At 46.1% G+C, this 20,636-nt stretch overlaps 2 protein-coding genes across 3 annotated transcripts in view; both read right to left on the bottom strand.

The window, feature by feature from the left end:
* Positions 1 to 14,546, bottom strand: part of LOC125945533 (uncharacterized) — a 107,182-nt gene extending 92,636 nt beyond the window's left edge. For both annotated transcript variants that reach the window (XM_049667377.1, XM_049667373.1), the window contains exon 1: positions 14,309 to 14,546. In XM_049667377.1, coding sequence (XP_049523334.1) covers positions 14,309 to 14,533 — 225 coding nt within the window. In that variant the 5' untranslated portion in view covers positions 14,534 to 14,546. The remainder of the gene's footprint in view (positions 1 to 14,308) is intronic.
* Positions 1 to 20,636, bottom strand: part of LOC125945535 (uncharacterized) — a 320,959-nt gene that overhangs the window by 119,649 nt on the left and 180,674 nt on the right. The window lies entirely within an intron of this gene.

Below are 20,636 nucleotides of genomic sequence, written 5' to 3'. Positions count from 1 at the left end.
TCATAATAAAGTAATGTCGAGTCTTAACAATTGTCGAAAAATACGTATGCATATGACTGTAAACCACTACTGACCGTGAGTGAAAAGCGCTTAGGGGTCAGCGAAGCGGTCACTGCACGCACGTAAGTATTTCACTTGATCGACTGTGCGAATAATTTATTTTTCTCGTTACTGTTATTCTTGCAAGCATGGTGCTATTGTCCGCGTACCCATGCGAATACCGTTTTTTACGTTCTTACTTGTGTGGGCTCATTTAGCGCGTTTCTACGCCACGCACAGTTAGCGCATTACGGTTCCCAAACTCTAGCACTGGCGCTAGGCCGCGCTCATGAGGTTGACACGTTCGTTTTTGCATTCTCTTGCTGCCCAAGCACATAGACAACGCTCAAAGATGGGTGAGCTCGATGCAGCACCACACTGTTAAAGTTAATTACCTTTATGGGCAGGGCCGTGCAGGGTGCGTGTGAACGCAGAGACAAGGTTTTGGTAGACACAGGGTCTGCACACATCTTCCATAGGACACGATTTTTCCAGATCGTTGCGAAGTGTATTTACCGACTAGTTCTCTCGCAGAGTGCTCCATTTTGTCTTATACCGGTGTCACACGGCCACTTTTGATAGCGATTGAGACCGATCTGGATAGGAATGTTCGACCGCGATTGGCTCCCTTCCGCAGAATGAGCAAAGACGCCAATCGCGACCAAGAAATTCGACCCATATCGGGCTCGATCACGATCAAAAGTGTGCCTTGTGACCCCCGTATTAGGCACTGGAATGAAGTCGTGTTTGAAAGAATAACAAATGTAGCCTCTGCCACTACATACGAGAAAATATTGAATCGAAGAGCTGACAATACTTGCAACCTATTGGGAAATATGCAGAAAAAAAGTTTACCAAAATGCGTTATTTTACTGATGTGTGCATTAGTTCACATTAGACTGAAATGCCAAGTTCTCAGGTGATGCAGGAAACCGGCGAAATGGGAACATATCACATTGGCAGTGGTCTCGCGGAGTGCTGTGTTGTGGACACACTTATTCCCCAAAATCCTTATTTTCCGCTGGTTGTTTGTGCACCCATAGACTGCACAGTGCTGGCCTGTAGCCTTTTGATGAGTATATATGCCATCATTTACGAGCGTAAGTCATTCGTGACAAAAATAAACGGAAACATCGAAGGAAAGCTACCACTCCACAATGCAAGCGCAAGGCAAGCTCACAGTCCAGACCGAACAGGCAACACTGACACATACTCTCCACGCCAGACCATCGGAAGCGCCCTCGTGAAAACGTCTATATACCGGGCGTTTCAGCGAACACTTTCAAAATTGCTTAAAGGTTGCCTGTTGCAGATAGCACAATTCTAGTTCGTGAGCTCGTCTACTCGAAGAGGCGCACATTACTTGCACAAGAGATTGAAATGCATAATTGACTTATTAAGCAAATTCACTAATTAAGTTTTAATTAATTACCCGATGGCCCATATTGTAATTTACAAATTGGTACGAATTCTCGGGATGACACCAGTTTCGAGATATTAATTCTCGAACTTTGCGGAGAAATGCATTGCCGTTCCAGTTACTTGCTTAACAAAACGTCGCCGTATGCATTGAAGCACAAAAGTAATTGGAACGCCAATGCATTTCTCCGCAAAGTTCGGGAATTATTATCTCGAAACTGGTGTCATGCCGAGAATTCGTTCCAAGTAGATCCGCCTTGCGAACTCCGCGGCTACAATTTGTAAATTGCAATATGGGCCATCACGTAATTAGTTGAAAACTTAGTGAATTTTTCTTAATTATTCGATTATGGATTTCAATTTCTTCTGCAAGTAATGTCCGCCTCTTCGAGTAGACCAGCTCATTAACCAGAATTGTGCTATCTGCCACAGGCAACCTTTAGGAATTTTTGAAAGTGTTCGCTGAAACACCCTGTATATTGTCAAGGTGTTTATTGACAGGATTGAGAGGTCGAACTCAGTGCGGCAGTCAGAACCCTGCGAGCAGTCAGGACAAGCCCCGTGCGTATAAGCGCTGGTGATGCGCCTGACTGACGGGCACTTCTTCGTTACAATATATATAAATAGAGAGAGGGAGAGAGTGGAAAAAGTCGTCGCCCTCCCCCCTCTGTTTGAGAGAATTTAAACAAAAAAAAAAAAAAAAAACTTTTTATGCTGCTTGGTCAACCTAGGGTGCAATCTTGTACGCGTTCCAAAATGGAACGGAGGCGTTCCGTACCATCGAGCCGCACACGATTGGTCAATTTGAACGTCGCGGTTGAAATTGACCAATCGTGTGCGGCTCGATGGAACGGAACGCCTCCGTTCCATTTTGGAACGCGTACAAGATCGCGCCCCTACTTTGGACAGCTTGGTAATGAAAATTAAAATAAATAAAAAAAAAACGTTCCAATTTCAGCACAAGCACACAGAACAAACAAAAATATTTAACTTGGCTTTGTGAACGTGAAGATAAAACCAACTTTTTTTTTTTTGTCAATTTTTTTGTGCCTTGGTTTCGTGGCTTTCGAGAATTTTTGTGAAGACTTCATGCTAAATGCGTAGCACGGTATTTTTGGTCTAGAAATTGTTGTGTTTTACGCATTGCGTAGGGGGGGGCTCCGGATTAATTTTGACCACCTCGGGTTGTTTAACGCACTCCGATGCCCGGGACACGGGCGTTACTACCATATAGCCGCTAAGCCACTGGGGTGGGTAAAGCATATTTAGTCTCTCTTATGCACCGGTATATATTTAATTTCGGGGGCAAAATTTGAAAATTCGGAATACTTTGTAAATTTGGAAGTTCTTTAGTAATAATAAACAAATAAAAATAATCTTCACTTTTGCTCAGATTCTTCCAGTGTTTTCCCCTGAAATCAGTTGTCCGTTATATGCAGAAACGTATTGCATTATTTTGTCCGAGTACAAAAGAAAACAATGAATCAAGGCAGTGGCGCATAGAGCCAGGAATTTTTTTCGAGTGAGTGGCGGCTCACTTAAGATGCGCATGCAAATCCGCGTTGGTCATCATCTGACGCTGTAGATACAAAAGAAACGTCTGAAAGTGCGATTGTGGTGTACGACGTCATCTGCAACCACTTCCGTCTCGAGATGCCGTGCCGCTGTGTAGTACGCTCCTCTGGCTTTGCCTTGGCTTTCTGCATGTTCCGTCGGTATTCGCGATTACTTTTCTCACTAGTTTATTGCGTAACAGCTTGACTTTTGATTGCTCTGATGCTTAGTTGAATAACGAATGTATAGTCGCCGCTGGCCAGTTCCTGAAGGTGTAAGCGGTCATTGCTTCATTCAAGTGGTATTCTTGCATGTTGTTTCGCAGCCGATCCATTTTGACATCTTCAGCTTTCATGCTTCGAACTCGTGAAACGATTTATTTACCTTCAGATTAGGCGCCCTTTCTATACCATAAATAAAATCTCGAGTTATGCTAAACGGCGTGAGCATAATTTTTCTCACTACGAATCTAAATAAGCCTGGTATTTCTTCCTTTTTTCCCCCCTTTTACGCCCTATACGTAAGGATTGTTTTGCCTGCGTGTTCGTTTCCTCATGGCAGTCGCACTTAATGCTTGGCTGTAGCGAAGCAGTGCGCTAAAAATACCCCTTTTTCTTTCGTGTTTGTCTTCCCTGTCAGTAATTGACCTAGATAAACGCACTCCTTTACCGACTCTACAGGCTGACTGGCGATTCTGAATTGTTGTTCCCTTGCCAGGCTGTTGAACATTATCTTAGTCTTCTGCAAAGTTATTCACGTCTAAATATCTCATATACCGGTTGTCCCAGCTAACCTAGATTAAAAAAAAAAAAAAAAAAAACCGAGAGTTAAAGCGAAATCGTACCAACTGCACGTTAGCGGTAGTCGTGTGGACTTACAATCGTTGTTACAGCGCATCTCTTGCCACTTTGTAGTCCGACTATATTGAACTAGTCACGCAATCACCCCATCACGTGTTTTTTTTTTTTTTTTTCGTATTTCGCATGTTTTTTTTTTCTCAGCAAGAACAACCAGGCAAATTTTAGCGCGAAAAAATGCCTGAATCGAAGGTCAATTGAGGCGCTCTACTACTTTATAATTGACGTGTTAGAGATTCAAGCAATAATTAAAAAAGTTGACCAAATAAAAGCAAATAATTAATATTTGGTGATGAAATAAAACATTACTGGTTGTAACTTCCACACGACTGCCGTTAACATGCAGTTAGTACGATTTCTCTTGAGCTGTTTTTTTTCTTTTTTTTTTAAATCTTGGTTCAAGTTAGCTGTCACACCAGGTATAGCAGAGAAGCCATGACGTTTTACTCGTGCAGCAGAAAACGTCTCTCGGCATTCCAGTAAGCAATTCAGTGACTAAGCAGGTGTTTTTTTCCGCCAGTCCTTTTTCTGTTCAACATTCTTCATATATTTTGAGAGTAAGTTCCTTCACTACTTTTTCTGGTCATTGTGCGACCGCCGAAGTTTCGCTTGAGGGTTCCGTTTTATGAACTACAAACAATCGAATTTGTTGTTTTCCTTGCGACTTCATTGTTGAATTTAGCGTTTTCTTCAGTTTCGGGCATTGCAGCACTGATTGGCACATCTGCATGAACACCATGTTTCAAATATTTCGGTAGGAGTTAAATAATCGGGAGCCGCTGCTTCAACGCCTGTCCCATAATTTCCAGGATTATTCGCGCTTATTTTATGAAATAACTGATAAATTATATTCAGCCTTCAGTCACGCAGACGTCGTTATAAGGGTGAAAATTTTCCTTTATATATTAGAATACATTAAATGTCTCGCCATTCATACCTCTGGTAATGGAGTAGCCATTTTCCAGAGCTTTACTTACGAATAGAACGTTCCAGTTGTTTGGGCCTATAGCCATCTCTGCACACGATAGCACGCAGTTGAACATGTGTGTGCAGTTTTTAACGATAGAGTGATCAAGAGACGATATATGTACTGGTCAACCTTGCTTTATTGCGTCAGTGGGAGTGAGTGAGTGAGTGAAAAACATTTATTGTCGCTCTATACAAAGAGAGAGTATGGGACGAGCCAGAAGGGCCCGCCCCGTACAAAGTCTAGGAGGGGTTCCTATTCCGGGACCCCTGTGGCTTTTGCGGCAGCCCGGGCTTGGTCCACCAGGGCACGTTGGTCCTGTATGGTCGAGCAGCCGAGCAGGGCAGCCTCCCAGCTCTCTCGGGAAGGATGGGGGTGGGGGAGGTAGGCCGGATTGTTAAGGCATGCCCATACCATGTGGTAGGTGTCCGCGGACACGTTCCCACAGTGCGGGCACTCGCCTGAAAAAGCTGAATTAAAATGCTTCAGTACTGCCGGACACAGTACTGTGTTGGTATAGAGGCGCAAGAGCCAGCGCTCCTCTGCCTTCGTGAGGCCTTTACACGGGGGAGGATACCGGCCGTGAGAAGATTGGTAGAAAATAGAAATTTGCCGGAAATTAATAGCCGAATTGAAATCCTGGTCCTCTATATGCGACGGATGAGGCGATGCCCGGTAGTTAAGCGCGCGGGCGGTAGCGTCTGCTACATCATTTCCCTCGATCCCCGCATGTGCTGGGGCCCAGGTGACGGTTCGCCGGGTCGGGTAACCCTGGTACTCACATCGGTGAAGAATTTTAAAAGCGCGATACGGAATGCGTCCCTGCTGCAGGTTGCGACAGGCTTCCCTAGAGTCGGTGATGATGACTCGGGAAGCTGGATCCGCGGCGGCCAGCGCGATGGCGACTTCCTCCGCGTGTGTTATGTTAGGGGCACGGAAAGTGAGGCCCTGTACTGGTTCGTTTTGGTGGATGACAGCTGCCGTATACCAGCCCCCGTGGTGCGGGCCAGCTGCATCGGTGTAGAATACCCCCGGCCGGGTGCCGTACCGCTCGGAAATGGACGCCGCACGCGCGAGGCGGCGGCCATCGTGGGCATCCTTGGTCATGTTGCTGGGGAGGGGTCGTACCTGTAGTGCGAAGCGCCAGGTTTCGGGCAAGGGGACCCGCTCCTCCCGTTGAGTTGTGTAAGCGGGTCAGAAGGCGGCTACCCGCTGCTGTTTTGCCTAACCGCAAGTATTGATTGTTGAGATGCGCCTCACGGAGCTCCCCAAAGCTGTTCGTCATTCCTAACTCGAGAAGACGTTGATTGGACGTAGTGATGGGGAGATCGAGGGCTCTCTTGTAGAGTTTGCGGAGAATCACTTCGAGTGCGTTCTCATCACATTTGCGCAGGTGGAGGTGCGGTGCCGAATACAGGATCCGGCTCGTCACGAACGCATTCGCCATCCGCAAGGCGTCTTTGCATCGTAAACCCCCCCGTTTGTTAGAAACCCGGCGGACCATGCGGCCCACTTGATCCACCATCTTGCGGAGCTTTTGGAGAGTTGTATCAATCTTGCGGTTCCGGTGAATAAAGAGTCCCAATACTCGTATCTCCTCGTGTTCGGGGATTGGAACGCTAAGCAGGGAGAGGGCGATTTTGGTTGTGCATTTCGGATTGGACCGAAGGTGCACGAATTCCCATTTGCTCGGGGAGCATTCAAGACCGCAGCGGCGTGCGTATTCGTCCACAATAGACACCGCTTGCTGCAGGTTGGTCTCGATGTCTCCTACCGAACCATGTGTTGCCCACAGAGTGATGTCGTCGGCGTACAGAGCGTGCTGCACGCCGGGGACCGCACTCAGTAGGGTAGGGAGCCTGACCATGGCCAAGTTGAAGAGGAGTGGCGAGAGAACCGCTCACTGTGGCGTCCCTCGCGTACCAAGCTGGTACGGGCCATGTTCTGAGTGTTGCAGACGAATGTAGGATTGCCGATCCGTCAGGAATTGTCGGATGTATCGAAATGTGTTGTACCGCAGTCTGTTTGGGACAGGTGTGTAAGGATGATCTCATGGGTCACGTTGTCAAACGCCCCCTTTAAGTCCAAGGCAAGAACTACCTTATCGTCGCTGGGGTGTTCGACCGGAGCCAGGATCTCCCGATGGAGTTGGAGCAGAACATCTTGTGCGGACCGGTGTGGGCGGAAGCCGTACATGGTGTCTGCGAAGGCGTTCTGTATTTCGAGGTAGGTAGACAATCGGTCGCATACCATGGTCTCCATTAACTTTCCCACACAAAAGGTAAGGGAGATGGGCCGGAGACTGTTTATATTAATGGTTTTACCTGGTTTGGGAATGAAGGTAACGAGTGCTGTTTTCCAATCCACCGGGAGAGGCGCTCCTCCCTCCCATATGGCATTAAAATACTCAAGCAGCCGCAGGTACGCGGGATCAGGGAGGTTAGCTAATAGCTTTACCGTCACCTTATCCCTGCCTGGAGCTGTCCCTCTTCATTTTTGCCAGGGCCGCTTTAAGGTCGTGAAGTTGGAACGGACAATCCAGCTCCGTGTTCTCGGAGCCTGCATACGAGTACACCGACACACGGGAATCCTGATGCGTGCAGAGGTGCTTAGCGCGGAGAACTCAGCCATTTTGGCTGTGTCTCCATCGAACGCATGAATTGCTCTCTGAAGGTGCTTTTGGGTCTCAGTGCGAGTTTGGGCCGGATCAATGAGGGTGCGGAAAAGGCGCCACGTATTCCGGTTCGACATTTGTCGAGCAGCGGTGTTGCATCGGTCTACCCAGTTAGAGTCGGTGAGTTGGGCCGCATACTCTGCCGCCTGCTGAGTAAGCTTTGCGATGCGAATTTTGAGTTTGCGATTATGCTTCTGCCGGCGCCATCGGCGGACGAGGCTATGCCGGGCTTCCCAGAGGTGCAGGAGGTGGTTATCCACCGCCGGGTTCGCCTCCGAGAACTGAACCTGTTGTTCAACGGCATGAAGCTGGGAGATGAGATGGTGCGACCAGGTGGCATATCCTTGGTCGGCAATAGATGCAGGGTTCTCATACGTGGACCGAAAACGAGTCCAGTCTGGGAGGGTTGCTTTGTGAAAGGAACGCGTGAGGGGTTTAGTTCTGATTGTGGTTACTAATATGCAGTGGTCGCTACCGAGGGCTTCCTCGGTATTGTGCCAATCTGCATAACGAATGTTTTTAGTGAAGGTAAGGTCCGGGCACGTGTCCCGTGCCACGGAGTTACCTATGCGTGTAGGTTGCGCAGGGTCAGTATGAAGAACTGCCGGCCCAGCGTTGACACAAGTTCCGCCTGCTTGCGTCCGCGTTTCTCTTCACGCTTATATCCCCATAACGGGTTGGGGGCGTTAAAGTCCCCAACAATTATGAGGGGTTCCCTTTTGGCCACCTTAAGCGCACGACTAAAAAGATCGGCGAAAGTGATGTTGGGCAGTTTGGGGGAACTGTATACATTGAGTACGTGTAGTGGGGGGTCCTGTTTCCGAAGAGGAAGGAGCGTCACCATCACGTACGAAAAAGCCGCGTTGTAATCCAGATCTACTAGGGAAGCCGTATAGTTCTTATGTACACATAGGCAACTCTGTGCATCCCGCTGATATACCGAATGACTATAGGAATCGTGGCGCCGTCTCCCGACTCCTGGAGGGCCACTACATGGGGCAAGTCTGGGAGGGTTGTTAAGAGGAGCCGCAGGTCTGCACGCTTAGTGCGCGCCTTAAAGCCCCTGCAGTTCCACTGTAGAATTGAAACTGAAAGTGATTTGCCTCGTGAGTGCCTGCGTGGCTTAGGGTTGCCCGCCATGGTGTTCACTTTGATTTTGATTCGATGACGGGAGGGGAATGGTAGAGTCGGATGTCCCGATGCCCATGAGGGCCTGCACATTAGGCGTACCGGGGGTGGGTTCCTTCTCGGCCAGAGTCATCTGTGGTCGGTCGACTTTGATATTGGGGCTCACTATACGCTTGAGTGGCCCGGACCGTCTGATCGAAGATGTCGGTTTGATTACGTGCGCTGCTATGAGACACGGAATTTTGTCAATGGCTGCCTTAAGAGCAGCGGTGACTTACGCCTCTAGGGTGTTAAAGCGCGTCTTCAAGTGGGTTAAATTCCCATGGCGCTTAACCTCGCCTCTGTGGTTGAGTGCCCATGAGTGGGCATCTCGGGCACTGATGAGTTGCTGTCCATGCCCTCTGCGGGAGGGGGAGCAGATGTTTGAGAATGTGAGTTTTGGCGCGCCTCGGTAAGTGAAAGACGCTTTTGCAAACTAGCAATTTGCTCTTTTAATGCTGCAATTTCGATTTGCTCGGCCGTTTTCTGCGGTGGTTTAGATTTGGGTGGGGATGAGGTATGAGAGGGGGCTGCCCTGCCCTTGCCGCTCACCTGTGAGCCCTGGAGGACTGCGTTGACCCACGTCCGCGCTGTGTCGGACGGGTTGGCGTGTTGTTTCGCCGCTGTCCCGCGGGATGGCGGGGGTGCTGCCGGATGTTTCTCCGACGCGTCGGTAGATGTGGGAGACGAGCAACTGTTGAATTCGTAATCTCTGTCACCCCCCCCCCCCCCCCCACACACACACACACACTTTCCTTCTCCCTCCTTGATGATTTTTGCTTATCGTAAGAAGCCCAGCGATGCGTTTTTAAAACAATCGCATAAAAAATAGCAACTCTAAGCCGCGCATGCGCGTCGCTTCTCATATGACGCTGGAGGTGTGATTATGTCTCGCGCTCCGTATTGACCCTTTTCGCGGAGCAGTTTGCTCTAGAGGAACAAGATAGCGCTTCCGGTGGCGCGCCATACGATGCCTCAGGGAATGCGCACGAATACGAAACCATTATTGCTTCTGCCCTGCTACTGTGCGATCAGCTGTCGGAAATGCAAACTGGGTGTTCGCTAATGCACTGTGCCCAATTCATGGTGGAAAATGTGTAACGATATAGGGAAGACGTGTGCGGTAGTTCGCTGCAAAAATAGTGATTCACGTATTAAGGAATGGAATCCTGGACTGCTATATTAAGGAATGGAATACATAAGGACTGCCTGTGTTGCCGCCATGCACGGCTTATCCTCGAGGATAAAAAAGATAAATAATCCACCAGCTCTGTATAGGTAACCTCCAAAGAAAGGACTTCATCTCCGGAACGTCGGCACTTAAGAGTGAGTACCGCTTGTTGCAAAAGGAAGTAAACTTACTGGCATAGTAAGTTTCCCGCACGTTATCTACACACATCCACGCCTACTCGCACGCAAACTTACGCCCACCCTATGGCCAACGTATCAATAATAAGTGAATGGGCACACACTTGAATCAGTGTGCCCAAGCATGATTGACGGCGACTACACCGCGACAAGACACGAATATGTTTGAAGCTGAACGTTTCGTGACGGTCCACAGAGTAAGCGAGGGACTAGCGATAATACGCCTTTTGCTACAAGCTACCGCAAAGTACAGAACATTTACATTCCAAGCTTTGTGCGCAGCAAGAACAAATCTATCGCAGCAGAGTTTAGTTTCAGCCTAATCGCTCGCGGGTGTGCTCTGCTGCGATAGATTTGTTCTTGCTGTGTGTGTGTTTTCTAGGCTAGGCTAGGCTTTTCTTTGCTAGGCTTTTCCACACACACACACACACACACACACACACACACACACACACACACACACACACACACACACACACACACACACACACACACACACACACACACACACACACACACACACACACACACACACACACACACACACACACACACACACACGCTCGCACGCACGCACGCACGCACGCACGCACACTTTACCAAGCTTTAACATATGCTGAAGCACTCTTGGACGACGTGACGAAATGCATATTGGCTACTGCATGGGGCAAGTCACCGCTTTTTGTAGTCTGCTTAATTGCTTGATTGGTCAAGGTTAATTCACCAACTTCGCTAGTAGAAATTTACAGGAATTTAATACTTGCAATCAGAAAGTTGTTGAGGGTTAATTGTGGAGAAACATCTAATTTAGCAGTTTGTAACTTCGTAGGACACGCATCCTGGCAAATGAAGGAGACTACGGAAGCGACAGACTCTTTTAACCATAGCCGTATTTAACGCCGGGGGGGGGGGGGTCTTGCCCACCCACTGTCAAAAGTGGGGTGCAGAGTATAGTCTGCATAGCGTTGCAGTCTCACTATCTTATCACCATCACAAATCTAATCAAACCTTTTACAGGTATAACTGTCGAAGTTGATTGTGTAATCAGGAGTTATCGTTCCTGAAAATGAGATTGGTCGAGCGTGCGGTGCCATTTAAATATTAATAGAACACTTATTTGAATAATTTTAAAGACATGTGTCAGTTCTGACTTTGTCGATTTAATTTTCAGGGTGTTTACGCTTTTAGTTTTTTTCCCGGCAGAAGCAAAATCAGCAGATAAGCCATGTTTTGAAGAAATGAGGGCTGCTTTTAGGTGACGTCTATCAAAAATTTGAGCTGTGTAGGAATTAAATGAGGCTTTTCCACTAGAATACACTTGCAGTGGTCAATAACGTTATTAGTCTGATTTACGAGCGGTGTAAAACGTAGACGTCTGCGTTGGCATACTTACAGCTACAACTGAGGTCAACCTTTTCGAACATAAGGGGAACAAACAATACGCTAAGTTTTTGTGCGATGGTAAATCCATGTTAATCAAATACAACTTTAAAGGGTTAGCAAGTATATTCGAAAGTATCACGCTGCTCTATTTTTTTATGATTTAATAAACGTATTTCTATCTCTCTTATTAGCTAGGTTTCCCAATGTCCCAAGACAACACTGCGTTTCAGATATTTATATTTTGAAGAAATAGGCAGGATTCTAAGTGCGATGTTTCGCGTAATTTTAACGTTTCTGGCTTATTTAGACGCGTTATAAGTAATTATTCGACCCTGATTTCTTTTTCTTTTTACTTTTTCATGTGGGGTATATTAGGTTCGCCTGGTGTTTTCATTGAACTAAAGGAGGCAGCTTCGTTACGTGTGGTGACTGTAAGGACGAGGTGATGGGTAATGTGTAAGTAAAGTTCAGAATAGATGGGTAATTGGGGCTTTTGCAATTAGTTATAATGCAAGCACTCATGAGTGTTATGAGCGTGTCTGACGAGTGGGGAAAGATTGAGCGCCCTGGCAGAACTGGCAAAATATGTATTAATATTATGAATACATAAAAAATCTGAAAATTTTACTTGGCAATTCCATTTGTATTGGGTACCTGTTATGCTTATATCGAAAATCCGTCTTTAGAAATTCTCTGATTGCGCTCGAGACATCTTAAGGTCAGCTTGTGCTGGGATTGGCCTATGCAAGCCGGAGTGATGCGCTGCTGCCTCGCACGCACACGGTCAGCCTTTGTCGCCCTCAGCGCCCGATAGTTGCATCATTCAATACAGTAGCGAATACTTGCACGAGCATCTAAGGAATACCAGGCTGTCCTGTGGAGACAGCGCTCTAAACAGTCATAGCAGCTAATACTGAGCTGATATTAGGTGCCAACGATGCTATAGACAATCGCTTTCTTTGTCCACTTAATTTCTGTAAAGCGAAGCCACTGCCGCATCCCGAGAGAGAGAGAGAGAGAGAGAGAGAGAAAACATTTATTTGGACCATCGAGGTCGTTGATCTTGAGGTCGAGTGGGTGGTGTCCTCATTCCAGGACTCCACTGGCCATGGCTGCTCAACGTACTTTCTGGACGAGAGCTTTTTGTCCCGCCAGGGAATCGCCGGTCAGCTGTACCTCCCACCGCTCAAATGACGTGCTAGGCGTCTTTAAGTGTTGAAGTTTGCCCCCGCACCTCCACGAGATGTGAGAGAGTGTAGAGTGTGTGTTGCCGCACCAGGGGCCGATGCCGCGATATGTTTGCGGATATATTTTTCTGTATCTGTGTAGGTTTGGGAATGTGTTTGTATAAGTCTGAGGGCTACTGCCTCTTCAGTGCTGAGTTTTTATTGAGGGGGAGGAGAGATCCTGCAGTTGAGTCGCTGGATCTCGAGTCGGTCGCAGTAATTCGATGGCAGGGGCCCGAAGGTAAAGGGTGGGGAATGATGAGACGATTGGTTTTGCCTGGCTCGGTTGATTAGCACTTGAGCTAAGGCCGTTCGCCCTTTCGTTCCCCTCCAGTCCCGCTTGGGCCGGCGTCATCGTGATTTGATGGGATTCTTGCAGCCCCGGGCCTAGAATCTGAGCCGCCAGCAGCGGTGTTCGTCCGTTGGTTAAGTTACGGCAGGCCTGTTGCTAGAGAAAAATCGAAACGCCTAAAAAACATAACACGACAGCAGTTGCGACACAGACGCTGTTTTTTTGCAGCCAGTTTCGGTTTCAAGGAGCCTGCCAAGGGGAACTAATTGTTCTCGTAGCTCCCACATGAACTCCGCTATTCAAATTTGATCGTTGGGATAGGTAGTGTTGAGGATGGGCCCCAAAGTACTATTTGCTGTACCCACCTATTGTCGATAATTAGAAATTTAATTACTGTGACTTCGCTAATTACGCACTTATAAGTGCGAAAATTGCTCTGTATCTAAAGGCCGCCGTATACTCGAATCCTAAGTATAACGTGACCAAGATATATATTTTTCTAATTTTAAAAATTTGGTGCAGCTAAAAAGACGACACCCTGTATAGTTGCGAATATTTGCTCCGGTATGTTTTTGTATTTAGGCAACCAGCTCGAGCCTCAAATTTCAAGGCACTTCCCTTCGTGTTATCATATAGATTTTCGTTTCTAATTTATTCTCATTCTTGTAATTATTCACGGTCTTTGTTTCCATTCTTTGCATCGAATTCACTGTCTGTTTCTTTCACTTTCTGATGACTCCTGGTTGTCTATTTCTACCCCTTCTACTTACGCTTGAACCTCTGGTGCCGCCTTCTGTCCCTATATGAAACTTTCGGGGAAGTTGCGTGACTAGAGAAGGATCCTGGTGGTAGAAAACGCCCTCATGTCAGTAGAAAACTGTCGCTGTTCGTAATGCTGTGCATGGTTCTTCATGGTGTGATTTAATACAAGGCAGTAGCCTTTTATCTCGCTGAATAGCAGAAGAGAGGCAGTCCATGTATAAATGAATACATGTGAGTGAAACTAGCCGGACGCATTCAAATAAGTCTTTATTTTGAGGTCATAGTTGCCCGGGCGTTTAAATGCGGGCTTTAGAATGTAAATAAAAAAACGTATTCACTAATTATTATTTTCGTTTAACACAGCAACGTTAATAAGCATTCGTTGCGCTGGCGGCGGAAAATATCCCACGCACATTGATGTGGGCTACACAGCTTCAGTCGTGGACCACCCTGGTCGGGTCAGTCCTTCGGTTCCGGAAGCAACCACAGTTCAGGACTGCCAGCGGTCGCACACTGGCTTGGAGCGGAGTATTGCGAAGCTCCGCCCAGCGTAGGGTGCGTCAGCAGGATCGCCTTGAGCGTGCGTTTCGTAGCGGGCACCTCACCGAGCAGCAGCGGGATGTCGGTAGTGCAGACGGCGTTGTCCGCTGTGTTGTGCCAGATGCCGCGTAGACCGCTGCTGCGCAGGATGTTCAGCTGCGTGGTGGACGCCTTGCACAAAGCCAGGTCGCCGCGTCGCGTCCAGCCATCCTCCGCCAGCCAAAGGTGGCGTCCCGCTGCGTCGCCGAGCTGTAGCGCCGCCCGCCTCGGCATGCTGCGGTCCATGTTGTCCAGTAGCCTTCTGGAATGTGGCAGCTCGTCAGTTGTCTCCCTGCAGCCCGCTCCGCCGTGGTTGACACTGCTGCTGACGATGCGTTCCCTTATGGCCGACTGAACGGTCTGGACTCTTGAGAAAGAGCCACGTCAGATACTCTCGCTGCCAGCGCCTCACAGGTCGCGCGCGATCTTCGTCGTCTTCGCTTCGTTGCCGGAAATGCAGCTTGTGGAATTACTTAATTGTTTTAGTTTCGATTCGAATGTGAATAGTTTGCGTGCAGTGTTCGATTCGTATTCAAATATTTGCCCGTGCACCCCGAGTAAAATGCATAATGTATACGCAGCAGAAATGCATACGTATTGAAGGCGCTGCTAGGGTGCGTCCTTTATAGCTGCGCGTACTAAGAGTAGCAACTATATTTGTTTTTAACTGTTAGTCCTGTCTATATCTGTCCTATCTCTCTATCACACACACTGGGAGGGAGAGACAGTGAGTGAGAGAGAGAGACAGAGGCAAAGAGCCTGAATCGTCACCGCCGACATATCCGAAGCATGTATATATCGCTCCTAATCACTTCCTTCGTTCTTTATATCTTTAAAAATAATAATTTCATAAGATATATAACACCGAAAATCGAACTCCATCGGAATTCACGAGGAAATCGATATCGTATACCAGAGCACATCTTCAGATTACCACTCTGTGCCAAATTATGTCATTAGTTTTGTTGGGCGTGTCCTTCACGAGGGCTAAATACGCATTGAAGAAACAGCCGGTTGCGAGGTCGGATGATTTCGCAATCAAATGGCAGCCATTTGCGATTGCCCCTGTTACTTGGCTGTTTAATTTGCGTGAGCTTTCATAAATGCTCAATCAGCTTATCCCTTTTCATCAGGATCAGCGCGCTCCACGACTCTGCACTGGCACTGCTTCCACAGACCATAAAAAATAGTCGGAACACCTTTGCTCGAAAAATCAGTAGAAGTAAGTACATTCTTTATGCTGGCAAAAAAAAATTGCGATTTTAAACAAAGTTCTTGCCGGCACGGATCCAATGCTTATAAGTTCTAAAATGTACCATCTGTGAACCAGTAACACAATGCAATTAGCACTGAAATGGTTGCAACCTTCAAACCAGCTTTAGAAAGACCTCAGATGACATATGGTACCCTAAGTCTCAAGGGTGCACTGTGCTTTTCGAGTGTGCTTGAGCAAAAAAGACGGAACGAGAGAGAGAGAGAGAGAGAGAGAGAGAGAGAGAGGCATATGTGTAGTATTCGTTGGTGGTGCCCAGTAAATGATTGGACTTGAGCAGTTATCTACTAAAAAGTAGCAGAAACAGTCAAAAATATTGAAAAAGTAGTATAGGTTTCACTATCGCATTTCCTTAAAGGCGCAAAAAATCAGTAAATTCCAAAGCTTGGTCACTGAATAATAATAATAAAAAATCAGCGAGTTCACTGATCAATCAGCTGTGACAACGTTGTTATGCAGCTTCCTCGTCAGCCCCACGGTCATCGCCGCTCACTTACTTATTTTAGAGAGCGCACAAAATTCGCCCATGACGAAGCCCTAAGAACCGACTTATTTGCCACACAAATACAAGCTCTATACGATAAACATGGTTTCATCATGTTTTATGTGGAGACTCAGCTGCTATATGTGGAGACTCGGGCATCGGATGTGCTCCCTAAAGTCGGCCGAGGACGTACGGTGAAGACATTTATTTTTCATGAAAAACTAAATGTTCTTTACTGTCTGCTCCAGGCAAATTGATGAAATTGATATACCAGGTGTTTCTGCGAAGATTTCGAGCAAGTTTTAAAAATCGCCTGTGGAAGATAGCGCAATTATAGTTCTTGGTTTGTCTCCTCTAAGAGGTGGACCTTACGCGCACGGGAATTCGAAATCGACTACGTTTTAAACTAAATGCAAAATCGACTACGTTTTAAACTAATTACCTTACGGCACACGTTGTAATTTACAAATTGTAGCCGCGGTGAGTCATTTGAAAATAATTCTGTAGATGTCACCATTTTCGAGATATGCGCCATCAAACTTGCGCTAAAAATGCACACTCGTCCAATCACTTTTTTTTTTTAATGAAAACGCCATTTAAAGCCTTGAAGCACAAAAGTAACTGGGCAGCCAGTGTATTTCTTCGCAAAGATTGGGAATTATTATCTCGAAACTGCTATCATCCACGAATTCGTTCCAAGTGGATCCGCCTTGCGAACTTTTTTTGCATTTGTAAATTGCAATATGTTAAATTGGTGAAAACCTTATTAGTAAAACTTTCTTAATTTGTCTGTTTTGCATTTCGATCTTTCGTGCATATAATGTGTCCCCCCTTTGATCAATCCAGCTGAAGGATTAGAATTGTGCTATCTACCACAGGTTATTTTAAACATCTGTATAATGTCTTCGCAGAAATACCCGGTATACGGGTGTTTCAGAAGCTCGTGTTTCACCAGCTCGTGGCTTCATAAGTGCTGGTGAAGTTTAAGAGCGTTGACCTGCATAGCTGCGACGAAAAAAAAAGATACGAACATGATCAACATTGCGCGCTGTTCCGTACTCGTTTTTCTTTTTTTTCCTTACCTCAAAATTTATTAACTGACTTTGTGAAATTAGCTTCAGCGCAATATGCCACATAGCGGTGATATTTACTAATTATTTTAACCGTAGCCACGTCATTTTCTGCGGGAAGTGATGAAAATAAGATTGCGGTGCGATCCACAAAAAGCGCTTCTAGCTTGAATTATACGGGATGATCATTTTTAAGTTTTCCAGAATTTTCAAACATCGCCTGTGGCAGGTAGCATAATTCTCGTCCTTGAGCTGGATTATTCGAAGAGGCGTACATTACTAGCACGAGAAATTAAAACACATATTCAACTAACAAAATTTACTAATTAACTTCCTTATTAATTACTTCATGGTAAATATTTGCAATTTACGAATTGTAGTCGATGGGTTTGCAAGACGGATGCACTTGAATTGAATCTCCAGGATGACACAGCTACGGAGGTCGCAGCTATGGAGGTCATGGTTCTGAATCGTCACCAGCACGTTGAAATGTGTTTATTCTACAGGGTGTTTTTTTTTTTTTTTTAGCTGCACCAAATTTTTAAAATTAGAAAAATGTATATCTTGGTCACTTTATGTTTAGCATTCGAGTGTACGGATTGGCGGCCTCTAGATACAGAGCCATTTCCTCACTTACGTGCGTAATTAGCGAAGTTACGTTAATTAACTTTCTAATTATCAGCAATAGGTGGCTACAGCAAATGAGTACTTTGGGCCCCGTCCTTGACGCTACCTATCCCAACGATCAAATTTTGAATAGCGGAGTTCATGTGGGAGCTAGGCGAACAATTAGTTCCCCTTGGCAGGCTCCTTGAAACCGAAACTCGCCGCAAAAAGAGCGTCTGTGTCGTCGATGTCGCCCCCCCCCCCCCCCCTCCCCCGCGCCTTTTGTCACGTCTCCGAGGTCACCGCCGGTCCTGCCCCGCGAGCAGCTTGCGTTATCTCTTTGCTGTCTGCGGCATTCGCAGTCGACGCTACAGACTGATATGACGCCGTGCCTGTAGTATCTAAAAGCCCAAGGAGCGGGGTTGGCGCTACAGCGCAACGTGGCGCCCGACGGAATGACGAAGTAAATCTGGCGGCCCGCCGGCACTGAAGCGCTAGGCCAACGCCGCAGACAGCAAGGAGATAACGCAAGCTGCTTGCGCGGCCGGAACAGCGATGACCTCGGTGACGTGACGAAAGACGGGAGGGGCGGCGACATCGACGACACACACGCTCTTTTTGCGGCCAGTTTCGGTTTCAAGAAGCCTGCCAAGGAGAACTAGTTGTTCGCGTAGCTCCCACATGAACTGCGCTATTCAAAATTTGATCGTTGGGGTAGGTAGTGTCGAGGACGGGCCCCAAAGTACTCATTTGCTGTAGCCACCCATTATTGATGATTAGAAAGTTAATTACCGTAACTTCGTTAATTACGCACGTAAGTGCGTAAATTGCCCTGTATCTAGAGGTCGCCAATCCGCACACTCGAAAAGTAAACATAACGTGACCAAGATTTATAGTTTTATAATTTTAAAAATTTGGTGCAGCTAAAAAAAAAAAAAAAAAAAAAACACCCTGCATATGTTTTCTTTCCTCCTCGTCGTTGGCGTGAACATTGCCCGGTAAAAAGCGCTCAAGGGGCGGCCGCGTTCATATAATTTTTGAGCAAGACGATCTTCGATTTTTAAACTCTCCCATGAAAAAGTCATCAGCATATAATAGCACACACTGAAAATATTGAAAATATGTGTTATTTGCCTGGTTTGCTACGAATATATGACGAGTAAGCTGACCGCATTAACGGTACCGTTAATGCGGTCATCTTACTCGTCATATATTCGTAGCAAACCAGACGATACGTATCGCCGCTGCCTTCATGTACACCTTGTGCTACGTCCTTACAGGAGTCCATTTTTTTTTCTTTTTGCCATTTAAATAAACCATGTTGGATGAGGAACGCACAAACTGATCTAGCACAAATTTCGAGAATGAACTGAAGCATCATGTGTACATAGTTGACTAAAGTGGCGCATCGGCGCTGCGACCGAGCGGTGGTGCGCTGTTGCGTGCCAGCTAGATAGAGTACGACTCTAGGCTAGGGAGCTGTAGGGACCAGCCATTGCAACGCCGTGGAGCAGACGACGCTCGATCGCGCTAACTGATAGAAGGAGCTCGGAAGGGTGACCATCTATCTGATGGTCACCCTTCCGAGGGTGACCAATCAATCAAATTTTTAGCATGCAAAAATATTGTAAATACAAGACACCGTGCATTATTGCTCAAATCTCCAATTTAATATGTTTGTTTTTTGAATTTTGCAAGGAGTGCGCTGGGGAGACATGTTTCTGAAAAAAAAAAACGTTATTAATAAAGAAAAAGAATATCTTCAATTTTCTCTAAATACTCCCACACAGAGTTCCTGTGTGGGAGTATAATTATTATTAATATTATTATTACCAATATTTCACAGAAACAAAAAGAAAAGTTATGTAATTTCACGCTTGCGGATGCTATGCAGAAGTGGCAATTCAAGAGAAAAGAATGTTGGTCGTTTCGAAATAGCCATTACAGCTGCCAGCTAGGAATGATGTTCGCACTTGTCCTCGACCATCCAGCAATGCCAGCGGGCAGCCAGTTTTAGTAGCTGTGCTACTATATACATTGATACCTTCGAAGTATGCCCAAGACATTCCAAATTTTATTTCTTATATAGTCAGCGCAGGTTTTCCATGATATATATTCATGAAAAATAACACCCAGTGTCTTTGCAGGCGGCGAAAATTCAATTCCAACTTTGTTTTCGTACAGCAGGTGAAGTACTTTTCATTCTGTAAATTTTCCCCGAAAAAGAATAGCCACTGTTTTAGAACAATTTATGCATAAATTTTTTTACTTTCCAAGTGTGTAGTGTGTTTGTGTCATTCGCCTATGCATTGATGTTGTGAACATTTGTCTCTGAGAAATCAACCTCGTGTTGTCTGCATAAATTTAATTGTACTGAATGCATGTAAGGTGAATGCTATACATGTTATATGCAGGGTGTTTCATTTTAGCTGCACCATGTCTTTAAAAATAGCCTGTGGCAGATAGCACAATTATAATCCTTGATCTAAACTACGCGATGAGGCGGCCATTACTTCCACGAGAAATCAAAACGCCTATTTGTGTGATTAGCATAATTACGCTAATTAACTTTTTAACTAATGATTTTACGGCACATCTTTCAATCTACGAATTATAGCCGCTGAGTTCGCAAGGCGTATCCACTTGGAACGAATTCTTAGGGATGAACCAGTTTCGAGATATAATTTTCAGTGTCCGACGAAATGCATGGGCGTTCCAGTTAACTTTGTGCTTCAATGCATAAAACAGCGTTTTCCTCAAAAAGTTAACTGGAACGCCTATATATACATTTCGTCGGACACGTTAAAAATTAATATCTCGAAAGTGGTTCAGTCCTGAGAATTCGTTCTAAGTGGATACGCCTTGCGAACTCAGCGGCTATAATTCGTAAATTGAAAGATGTGCCGTAATATCATT

This window comes from Dermacentor silvarum, chromosome 1, assembly GCF_013339745.2.
Source record: "Dermacentor silvarum isolate Dsil-2018 chromosome 1, BIME_Dsil_1.4, whole genome shotgun sequence".
NCBI lineage: Eukaryota > Metazoa > Arthropoda > Arachnida > Ixodida > Ixodidae > Dermacentor > Dermacentor silvarum.
This window is presented reverse-complemented; position numbering and strand designations above follow the sequence as displayed.